Raw genomic sequence first — 12,043 nt, 5'->3', positions numbered from 1 at the left:
AAAATGGTAAAGGGTGAAATAATTTGATCATCTTTGACTTTTGGAAGATGATAAGGTTGAGGTGGCTTGGTTTGATGGTAATTATGAAGTTTCATTAAGGGTAAAATGGTCTTTTCTCAATTAAATGAATATAATATTCATTTAAGCTTAAATAAGGCTAAAGTAACATGAAATTAGTTTAGAAATTTCATGAAACTTATCCTATTTTTCAGCTCTAAGTCGTGACTCCATCCTAAGGTAAGAGAAAAGTTATTTTTCTCTTTTGAGCAATTTCCTTTGAATTTTGGATTATGCCGTGAAATAGAAAATTATTTATACGGAAAATGATATCATTTAGTACCAATATTGCATGTTAATATTGCTTGTATTCAAAGATCCCAAATTCTAGGGTTTGTGTTCATATTAGGGTTTATGAAATTGATGAAAGATTATGATGTTTTTGTGGTTGTAGAATCATATACAAGCATGATTATTGATGAAAATAACTTGTACATGGCTATTTAAGCATGTGTTGAATTTGGTCAAACCCTAACTTTAGGGGAAAGATGTATTTTAATTAAATTAAGTTAGGGGTTTGATTGTAGAGGTCTTGAAATGTTGAATAGAGGTTGGTTTCATACTTGAATCAAGTGAAAATCATGAGATTTACACCCCTAAAATACTCGGCCATAAGGAAATAAGTTGGAAAAATTGTAGAAAATTTTACATGGCTTAGAAATGATATTTGGAAGGTTCTACAAGCCTTAGAATTTTTTGGTCATTTTGTAATTTTTCAAAAGTTGAGGGACCTTGTTAGTAGTTTTGATAAGTTATGGATTGAATGTGTAATTATTCAATAATTGATATTTGTTTCTGAAAATACTGTTTGAGGGTTAAAATTGAAGTTAGAATGTGAAATTAAGATATTTTAAAAGTTGGCAAAGTTTAAGTACAAAATGATAAATATTGAGAAAGTTAGTGGCTTAATTGGTAATTATGATATTACTAAGATGATGGACTGGAAAGTAAATGCTAGAAATTTAGTTTACTTGTTTGGGATTGAATTGAATAATTTATGACAATTGTCCATTATGAATAAAAGGAAAAAGTTAAGATGATTTTTTAAAAGAATTCGAAAATAATAATACTAGTGAGTATTATTATTTTGTATAAATGTTAGTAAGGATGCTAACATTGTATTTTATATTTGTATGTTTGAATATTGATGCTTGTGTAGATCGTAATCAAATTCGTGAGACAAGCAAACAAAAATGCAAGGAAAAAGTTTCAGAATAGTCGAACTACCGTAAGGTATAATAGTGAGGCATACCATGTGAGCGCATTTATTATGTACTTATATGATATGAGGACGACTTGCGATCAGTCAACCTCGAATGTTTTTATAAAAACATGATTTACCGTATTTTGAAATATTTTCATAATGATTTTACGAAAAATTTTAGGGTATAAACTGCCCTAAAATAGATTGATAGACTTTTATATTATTTTAACAACTATCGATATTTCAGAATAAATGTTTAATATGCAAATTTGATTTAAAGGCCTATTGTATGTGCATTGAGAGTCATAGGTGCATTTTGACATATTTTGTGTATTATGGTTATCGATCGATTTTATTTAATGCATATGTTGCATTTTTGTATCAGTACTTTGTGTGCTTACAGCAATATGTGTGCATCTACAGTATTTGTAACCCCCTCAGACCGATACGGATAATCCGATCCGATCTGGAGTGTCACATTAGGGCCACCGGAGCGACCTACTGTAAAAATAGCATAAAATTTAAAACTTTTCTTAAAACATGTAAAATCATAAATGATTTATTATTATTCATAAATAAAATAGGTTTTTCAAACTCAAATATAAAACAAAATACAATTCACATGCCCCCTAATCACATGTACCATGCTCTGCAAGCAACGCCGGAAGAATTCCCTCACTGATGTTGATAGATGTACTCGTACAATTCTTTTAACCTGCAATGATGAGTAATAGAGTGAGCTTCGAAAGTTCAGTAATACAAACTACCAGATGATGCTACATGACATGTAGATAAATGGGAAGCAATAATTTCCTTATTGAATCAAACGTATACCAGTTGTGGAATAATCATTAGTAGTTCATCGAGTAAAATCCATGAATCTCAGTTTATAAGAAATCTTTCATACAGTCACATTTTCATGAGGTCGAATAGGATATCTAGTGTGTTCCATCAATACGATAAAATCATAATAGGTACACTAATCAAATGATAGTTTAGTAAAATCCCATAAACCATACTAATGGAGCTTTTTAAACTCGTATTTTAAACCATCCTAAAAAGAGTTAACCTAAGGGAACATCTTAGGGCCTAGAGCCTACCCAAGAAAGTTTCGGGGCCACGGGGCCTACCTAAGAACACATCTTAGGGCCACATGGCCTACCGGAGAATGATCTCAGGGCCGCATAGCCTACCTAAGAGTCACATTAGGTCATAAAATTTTTTTCAGCTTGATCAGAGCTGTACTTTACAAATCAGTATCTCCAAGATACAATTTATACCATGATACAATTCCATAATCCATCACCATTAAGTCGATGCATCCATAAAATAGTAACCATATATTTCAGTGTACCTCATGTTAAAACAATAAAACAATTTATTAATAAATAGGAACACACTAGAGAATCTAAATATTTTTCAAGTGCATTTTGTAGTTACCAGTATGAATAACATGAACTTGTGCAATTTGACCGGATTCTAGGAACAAAGTCCTATTGAAGAGAATCGATTACTAACCGACATAATCAGACATTTAAGGTTGATGCTTTAGAATCCCACTATGATTTCATGTGCATCTGGAAGGCGTTCAGGAATGTCCGGAGTGATTGGAGCTAATCAAGGAGAAACGGATATTCAATATATTTACAATCCATGTTGATCGATCGGTTTATCGAACAATTCAAACTGAACAACTCTCAGAACTAATGCATGTCGACCCGTCAATTACCGCCTTTCCAGAGTATTCACTCTTAAGTACTAAAAATTCTTATTCATAATCATCTTCGTAATCATCGATGAATAAATCTTCTAACAGACTTTATTTCATTTCCACGTTTCAACGATATCATGAAATACAGACATACTTGATTCATGGTTCATGACTCGTAAAGACAATTCATCTTGTAAGTTCAACAGTGTTTCCATACTCATCCAATCACTTATTTAATCCTCAGACGTTGAGGTTACTTAGTTCATTTAGCAATCATATTTATCCCGATTACTTTAGAGTTTTCCAGAGTAATTCAGACGTTTCTAATTTCAGATACATATTGTACTATCTTTCAGTTCAATTTAGTCAATATGATATTCGTGGTTGATTTGTCTCACGAATATCCCCTTCTTAGTATCGAATGCGCTCTAGAGCTGAGCTGAGCTCATTACTTCCAGAATTATCATCTATCCACACTTGTGAATACTAACACGCATTCAAATGATATTTATGCCATTTGGTATTGATATAGCTTTAGGGTTGATCTACTCACTTAAATTGTGTTCCATTACTTTTAAGGGTAATACAACACCTATGTTTATTTGAATTCCTTAATTAGCCCAAGACATTTACTTAGTCTAGGCCATAAGGTCATTTTGGTCATTTTGGTGTTCAATGTTTTTCCATTCATTTCAAAGCTTCAGGATATCCATTCATTCCTGGCTTGGTGATATTCTTGATTCATTTCCATTACAAGGGTATTTTGGTTATTTTACAGATCTAGTGTATTTCAATCATTTCCTTCCATCCAATCTTATTATTTAATCCAAACTTATCATTTACTTCAGTCATTTCAAACAATTCTAACAAAAGAGCAACATCTAAAAAATATTTGTCATGTACTTACTAAATTCGGTGCCAAGTTGAATACCTTCTCAGATGTTAGTAACGAATTATTAGTAATTTTCCATATAAAAATAGGATCTCAACAATTAAATCCGTACTTAATCGAGTTAAGTACGAATCTTCAAAGTACTTTCTCATTCAGGGTCAACTCGAACTATTTTACCTCTCAAGGGCATTTTCGTAATTTCTTAACCAGATAATTTTGATATTAACTCTTAACAAAAATAATTATAATATAGAGATCCTATGATTAATTGCTTTCTTGAACATTCTCTGCTCTTGAAATGATTCCCTTAACAACTTCTAGTATCTTGTACAAACGACCTTGGGGTTAAAAATCAGATATCCAAATTTTCTAAACAAAACTAGCATTTCTTATGCACATCTAAAATTTTATCAGATCAATATGTCTTTAAAAATCCTTTATCCAACTTCTATGGTCAAATCTTGTCTTTTTACAACATAAGGGTATTTTCGTAATTTTACCTTACTATAGTATTCTCATAATTTTTCATCCAAGTACCTTTGATGAAATAAATTATATGTTACAGATCTAAGCTGATTCCTTTATCACTAAACACAGAACTTGTAATTTTAATTCTAACAATCCATCAATTTCTTATAAAAGTCATCTGAACCATAATCATTTACCGATTTTTTTATCGTATTCGGATCGAGTGTAGAAATTAATTAGCTACACATATGAGACCAATAATATCTTATTCATGCATTTACCAATATTCACATGATCCATAAAGCATAAAGAGGTAGTAAAATATTACCTCGATTTTCATGCCATATTGATCGACCATTTAAATTCCATTCGAATGCCCTCGATCTTTAATTCAACTTCCACTAATTTCCTCACAATCCAGGACATAAAAATTATTAACTCGTATCCAAATAATTTCCCTCGCCATGAAAATTAATTTATTAGAATATAAATAATAATTTAGGGATTCAATTGGTAAAATTGTAAACTAATGGTACCACTAAAATAATTAATTACTAAAATCAGGGCTAAAACGAATTAATCTAAACTATCAAAGTTTGGTTGAAATTATACTAAGACTGGAGGACAAAGTCAGAATCTTACCAACAATGGAGAACTAAAGCCATGATTTGCCCCCCATTTTCCATACGCCTCTAAACTACGTAGTTTTAATAAAATCCATTAGAATGCTTTTCCTTCTCCCACGTATCAACTCCATATGTATGATTGATAATTGCTCTCTTTTCCAGAAATGCTTCTAACCTATTATTCCCACCACATCATCAGGATAGATATCCAAGCTTGATAAAGAATCCACCATGGAGGTCTCAGAGACATTATCGCTTCTATCTCTATTTGCTAACTCTAGTGAACCACACATCTTGTCTTCACGGCATTCACTACCAACCCATCACCGATCGTCGTGACCACCGCATCGTCCATCGTTTTCGGTCACCACCCGGGACCCAAAATACATCGCTCGAACGGCCTCATGTTGCTCATCCCAAATCCGAACTTCGATCAATCTCTGCTTTGCCGCAGCTTCTGTTAATTTACCATTCTTGGGTATCTTCAATTCTTCATACTTTGAGAGAGTTTTCTGGATCTCATCGTTCACATTCAAATCTTCGAAAAGCAGGGCCTCATTTTCTGCAGTAGTATCGATGATTCTGAGAACAGTGGATTGGGACTGTCGACATTGTTGGACAAGCGTGGTTGTAAAATAATCCTTAAGAGTATCTTGTTGTGGTGATATGGATAACACAGTTAAAAGAAGCTCGATGATGTTTCTTGCTACATCAAATGCTTCCTTAGTCTGTTCGACGGTAAAGGTTTGGAGAGGAGCATCATGTTGAAGCTGCATGTCATGTTGAAACTGATTTGCAAGACTAGCATATACTTCTGCTGCAGAAACTGAAAGATGAGAGGTAAAATAGGTGCCAAACTCTCGTTATCACCACCAGGAAAATGAATATCCCTTGATTTTAAGCATCTGTTTTATTTGGTTCACGATGCAGCGAACCTAAGCAAAAGACTGAAAACCCCCAGCTCTTTCCAACATTCAACTTTATTTTGAAATAAAATATGACCGTAAAAATTATAATAAAAAAATAAAATCAGTGGCAACTATAAGCTAAAGATAATAGTATTATTACACACTCTTCATCTCTTTCATAATTGAGGAGTGGTTGGCTTGGTGCCTACATATAATAATGGCATTAACAAGTGGCCATAATAATTGCGATGTGCCAATATAAATGTGATCTTAATAATTACTATAGCCAAAACATGTGGCCGACATACATTATTTACAATGATCTTCAAGCTTTCTTCACTATCATTTTCATTATTTTTAAACTAAAATAAATCTAACCCCATATTGGGATGTGACAATTCTCCCCTCCTTAAAAGAAATTTCGTCCTCGAAATTCATTCATATACATAATTGCATAAATGAAACTTCCATCTATCCTTCCATACTTTCAAGTAACTTTTACAACAATGCGAGTTCTTTACTAATCCTTAACCAGGTGAACATACTTTCTTATCATAATTTTTCTTCATTTCAATAAAAGATTCCGAACGAAAATTTCTTTAATAATCAATTCAGTCTTGGTCACGAGAATAGGTACATAGAGTAGCAACATATCACAATTTCATTTCCAGTCGGGTCAAAATTTCTCAGATGAATAACTCTCTCATGGCTCTTAAGGTACTTTACAACGTTTAGACATATGTTACTGGTATTCCTTTTTGTACAAGTATAGCTTTAACGGATAAAAAAAAAACTTCGGTTTACTCGTTACAGATAGGGACTCAGCCCTGGAGTTCCACTCAGAGAGATACGATTGTAGTCTAGGGGCATGTACTGATCAGACATATTTTGACATTCGACCGGCCAGTCTATCTTGAAAATTTTGACTCAAACCATAGCTCTAATACCACTAAATGTAACCCCCTTAGACCGATGCGGATAACCCGATCCGATCTGGAGTGTCATATTAGGGCACCGGAGCGACCCACTGTAAAAATAGCGAAAAATTTAAAACTTTTCTTAAAACATGTAAAATCATAAATGATTTATTATTATTCATAATTAAAATAGGTTTTTCAAACTCAAATATAAAACAAAATACAATTCACATACCCACTAATCACATGTACCATACTCTGCAAGCAACGCCGGAAGAACTCCCTTACTGATGTTGATAGATGTACTCGTACAATTCTTTTAACCTGCAATGATGAGTAATAGAGTGAGCTTCGGAAAGCTCAGTAATACAGAACTACCAGATGATGCTACATGACATGTAGATAAATGGGAAGCAATAATTTCCTTATTGAATCAAACGTATACCAGTTGCGGAATAATCTGGGGTTCCATTAGTAGTTCATCGAGTAGAATCCATGAATCACAGTTTGTAAGAAACCTTTCATACAGTCACGTTTTCATGAGGTCGAATAGGATATCTAGTGTGTTCCATCAGTATGATAAAATCATAATAGGTACACTAATCAAATGATAGTTTAGTAAAATCCCATAAACTATATGTAGTGGAGCTTTTTAAACTCGTATTTTAAACCATCTTACAAAGAGTTAACCTAAGGGAACATCTTAGGGCCTGAGAGCCTACCCAAGAAAGTTTCGGGGCCACGGGGCCTACCTAAGAACACATCTTAGAGCCGCAGGGCCTATCGAAGAATGTTCTCAGGGCCGCAGAACCTACCTAAGAGTCACATTAGGTCCATAAAAAATTTTCAGCTTGATCAGAGCTGTACTTTACAAATCAATATCTCCAAGATACAATTTATACCATGATACAATTCCATAATCCATCACCATTAAGTCGGTGCATCCATAAAATAGTAACCATAGATTTCAGTGTACCTCATGTTAAAACAATAAACCAATTTATTAATAAATAGGGAACACACTAGAGAATCTAAATATTTTTCAGAGGCATTTTGTAGTTACCAATATGAATAACATGAACTTGTGCAATTTGACCGGATTCTAGGAACAAAGTCCTATTGAAGAGAATCGATTACTAACCGACCTAATCGGACATTTAAGGTTGATGCTTTAGAATCCCACTATGATTTCATGTGCATCTGGAAGGCGTTCAGGAATGTCCGGAGTGATTGGAGCTAATCAAGGAGAAACGGATATTCAATACATTTACAATCCATGTTGATCGATCGATTTATCGAACAATTCAAACTGAACAACTCTCAGAACTAATGCATGTCGACCCGTCAATTACCGCCTTTCCAGAGTATTCACTATTAAGTACTAAAAATTCTTATTCATAATCATCTTCGTAATCATCGATGAATAAATCTTCCAACAGACTTTATTTCATTTCCATGTTTCAACGATATCATGAAATACAGACATACTTGATTCATGGTTCATGGCCCGTAAAGACAATTCATCTTGTAAGTTCAACAGTGTTTCCATACTCATCCAATCACTTATTTAATCATCAGACGTTGAGGTTACTTAGTTCATTTAGCAATCATATTTATCCCGATTACTTTAGAGTTTTCCAGAGTAATTCAGACGTTTCTGAATTTCAGATACATATTGTACTATCTTTCAGTTCAATTTAGTCAATATGATATTCGTGGTTGATTTGTCTCACGAATATCCCCTTCTTAGTATCGAATGCGCTCTAGAGCTGAGCTGAGCTCATTACTTCCAGAATTATCATCTATCCACACTTGTGAATACTAACATGCATTCAAATGATATTTATGCCATTCGGTATTGATATAGCTTTAGGGTTGATCTACTCACTTAAATTGTGTTCCATTACTTTTAAGGGTAATACAACACCTATGTTTATTTGAATTCCTTAATTAGCCCAAGACATTTACTTAGTCTAGGCCATAAGGTCATTTTGGTCATTTTGGTGTTCAATGTTTTTCCATTCATTTCAAAGCTTCAGTATATCCATTCATTCCTGGCTTGGTGATATTCTTGATTCATTTCCATTATAAGGGTATTTTGGTTATTTTACAGATCTAGTGTATTTCAATCATTTCCTTCCGTCCAGTCTTATTATTTAATCCAAACTTATCATTTACTTCAGTCATTTCAAACAATTCTAACAAAAGAGCAGCATCTAAAAAATATTTGTCATGTACTTACTAAATTCGGTGATTTCCAAGTTGAATACCTTCTCAGATGTTAGTAACGAATTATTAGTAATTTTCCATATAAAAATAGGATCTCAACAATTAAATCCGTACTTAATCAAAGTTAAGTACGAATCTTCAAAGTACTTTCTCATTCAGGGTCAACTCGAACCATTTTACCTCTCAAGGGCATTTTCATAATTTCTTAACCAGATAATTTCGATATTAACTCTTAACAAAAATAATTATAATATAGAGATCCTATGATTAATTGCTTTCTTGAACATTCTCTGCTCTTGAAATGATTCCCTTAACAATTCTAGTATCTTGTACAAACGACCTTGGGGTTAAAAATCAGATATCCAAATTTTCTAAACAAAACTAACATTTCTTATGCACATCTAAAATTTTATCGGATCAATATGTCTTTAAAAATCCTTTATCCAACATCTATGGTCAAATCTTGTCTTTTTACAACATAAGGTTATTTTCGTAATTTTACCCTACCATAATATTCTCATAATTTTTCATCCAAGTACCTTTGATGAAATAAATTATATGTTACAGATCTAAGCTGATTCCTTTATCACTAAACACAGAACTTGTAATTTTAATTCTAACAATCCATCAATTTCTTATAAAAGTCATCTGAACCATAATCATTTACCGATTTTTTTATCGTATTCGGATCGAGTGTAGAAATTAATTAGCTACATCTTTAATTCAACTTCCAATAATTTCCTCACGATCCAGGCCATCAAAATTATTAACTCGTATCCAAATAATTTCCCTCGTCATGAAAATTAATTTAATAGAATCTAAATAATAATTTGGGGATTCAATTGGTAAAATTGTAAACTAATGGTACCACCAAAATAATTAATTACTAAAATCAGGGCTAAAAAGAATTAATCTAAACTATCAAAATTTGGTTGAAATTATACTAAGACTGGATGACAAAGTCAGAATCTTACCAACAATGGAGAACTAAAGCCATGATTTGCCCCTCCTTTTCCATACACCTCTAAACTACGTAGTTTTAATAAAATCCATTAGAATGCTTTTCCTTCTCCCACGTATCAACTCCATATGTATGATTGATAATTGCTCTCTTTTCCAGAAATGCTTCTAACCTATTATTCCACCACATCATCAGGATAGATATCCAAGCTTGATAAAGAATCCACCATGGAGGTCTCAGAGACATTATCGCTTCTATCTCCATTTGCTAACTCTAGTGAACCACACATCTTGTCTTCACGGCACTCACTACCAGCCCATCACCGATCGCATGACCATCGCATCGTCCATCGTTTTCGGTCATCACCCGGGACCCAAAATACATCGCTCGAACGGCCTCATGTTGCTCATCCCAAATCCGAAACTTCGATCAATCTCTGCTTTGCCGCAGCTTCTGTTAATTTACCATTCTTGGGTATCTTCAATTTTTCATACTTTGAGAGAGCTTTCTGGATCTCATCGTTCACATTCAAAGCTTCGTAAAGCAGGGCCTCATTTTCTCCAGCAGTATCGATGATTCTGAGAACAATGGATTGGGACTGTCGACATTGTTGGACAAGCATGGTTGTAAAATAATCCTTAAGAGTATCTTGTTGTGGTGATATGGATAACACAGTTAAAAGAAGCTCGATGATGTTTCTTGCTACATCAAATGCTTCCTTAGTCTGTTCGACGGTAAAGGTTTGGAGAGGAGCATCATGTTGAAGCTGCATGTCATGTTGAAACTGATTTGCAAGACTAGCATATACTTCTGCTGCAGAAACTGAACAGGAGAGGTGAAATAGGTGCCAAACTCTCGTTATCACCACCATGAAAATAAATATCCCTTGATTTTAAGCATCTGTTTTATTTGGTTCACGATGCAGCGAACCTAAGCAAAAGACTGAAAACCCCCAGCTCTTTCCAACATTCAACTTTATTTTGAAATAAAATATGACCGTAAACAATTATAATAAAAAAATAAAATCAGTGGCAACTATAAGCTAAAGATAATAGTACTATTACACACTCTTCATCTCTTTCATAATTGAGGAGTGGTTGGCTTGGTGCCTACATATAATAATGGCATTAACAAGTGGCCATAATAATTGCGACGTGCCAATATAAATGTGATCTTAATAATTACTATAGCCAAAACAGGTGGCCGACATACATTATTTACAATGATCTTCAAGCTTTCTTCACTATCATTTTCATTATTTTTAAACTAAAATAAATCTAACCCCATATTGGGGTGTGACAGTATTCATAATGAGTTTGTGAATTATCATTTCGTTATATTAATATAGTGTTGTTGTCACTACAGAACATATGCTTTCGTTTAGCACTTATGTGCAACTCATGTTCTTTGCATTCTCATTTGACATACATTAGGCAATAAATGAATCTTTTCGAAAATGTTGATTGATGGGTATGATGTGCATATTATATATTGTTTCGCGGGTTATGTGAAAGAAACTTGGTTTAACAAGTCAGTTTTATGTATTATTATGATTTATTCAATTATTTTCGTATCTTGATATTTTATAATATACTTATGTTTTGGTTACATCTTATTTGATTTATTATGTCTCACTAAGTGAATATTTAGCGTGTGATGGTTTCACGCGTATGTAACAGTGTACAATAGGAGTAAGGAGTGCAACTGACATCGTAAATCAAAGATTGCCTCATTAGTAACTGTATGACCTCTATGTCTACTTTTGATATCACTAGATGGCATGTAATAGATATATGATGATGCTCTGATATGTATTTGACATATGTGTTGTAGTATTTATTATGTTTGAACTTTAATGTTATTTTACATACTAATAGTTAATGAATGTTTTTATTATTATTATATTAGAATGTTTTATTTAAAAAAACAAAATTTTATTGGTTTTCAAGGACGAAAATGTTTTAAAAATTATGTGACATATGTGACTTGTATACGGGAAATGAGTGTTACATAATGTCATATTTATATATATACGCATTTAAAATAATTATAATATAATATAACAATATT

General features: G+C 33.0%; 1 protein-coding gene across 1 annotated transcript; it reads right to left on the bottom strand.

The window, feature by feature from the left end:
* Positions 1-5,281: 5,281 nt before the first annotated feature.
* Positions 5,282-10,357, bottom strand: LOC120139988 (TOM1-like protein 1). The gene is made up of 2 exons (XM_039155069.1): positions 10,261-10,357; positions 5,282-5,784 (listed from the first exon to the last, which is right to left on the bottom strand). Exons 1-2 carry the CDS (start codon positions 10,355-10,357, stop codon positions 5,282-5,284), a joined length of 600 nt encoding a protein of 199 aa, XP_039011000.1.
* Positions 10,358-12,043: the final 1,686 nt, after the last annotated feature.

The sequence above is a fragment of the Hibiscus syriacus genome, unplaced genomic scaffold (genome assembly GCF_006381635.1).
Source record: "Hibiscus syriacus cultivar Baekdansim isolate YM2019G1 unplaced genomic scaffold, ASM638163v2 tig00110777_pilon, whole genome shotgun sequence".
NCBI classification, from domain to species: Eukaryota; Viridiplantae; Streptophyta; class Magnoliopsida; order Malvales; family Malvaceae; genus Hibiscus; species Hibiscus syriacus.
This window is presented reverse-complemented; position numbering and strand designations above follow the sequence as displayed.

What these genes read in the sequence shown, in the direction of transcription:
- LOC120139988 (XM_039155069.1), bottom strand. Translation starts at nt 10,357, where the DNA reads ATGTATTTTGGGTCCCGGGTGATGACCGAAAACGATGGACGATGCGAT. An exon ending in GAGTGCCGTGAAGACAAGAT is followed by an intron (nt 5,785 to 10,260) that starts GTGTGGTTCACT and finishes CTCATCTTTCAG; the next exon opens with TTTCTGCAGCAGAAGTATAT.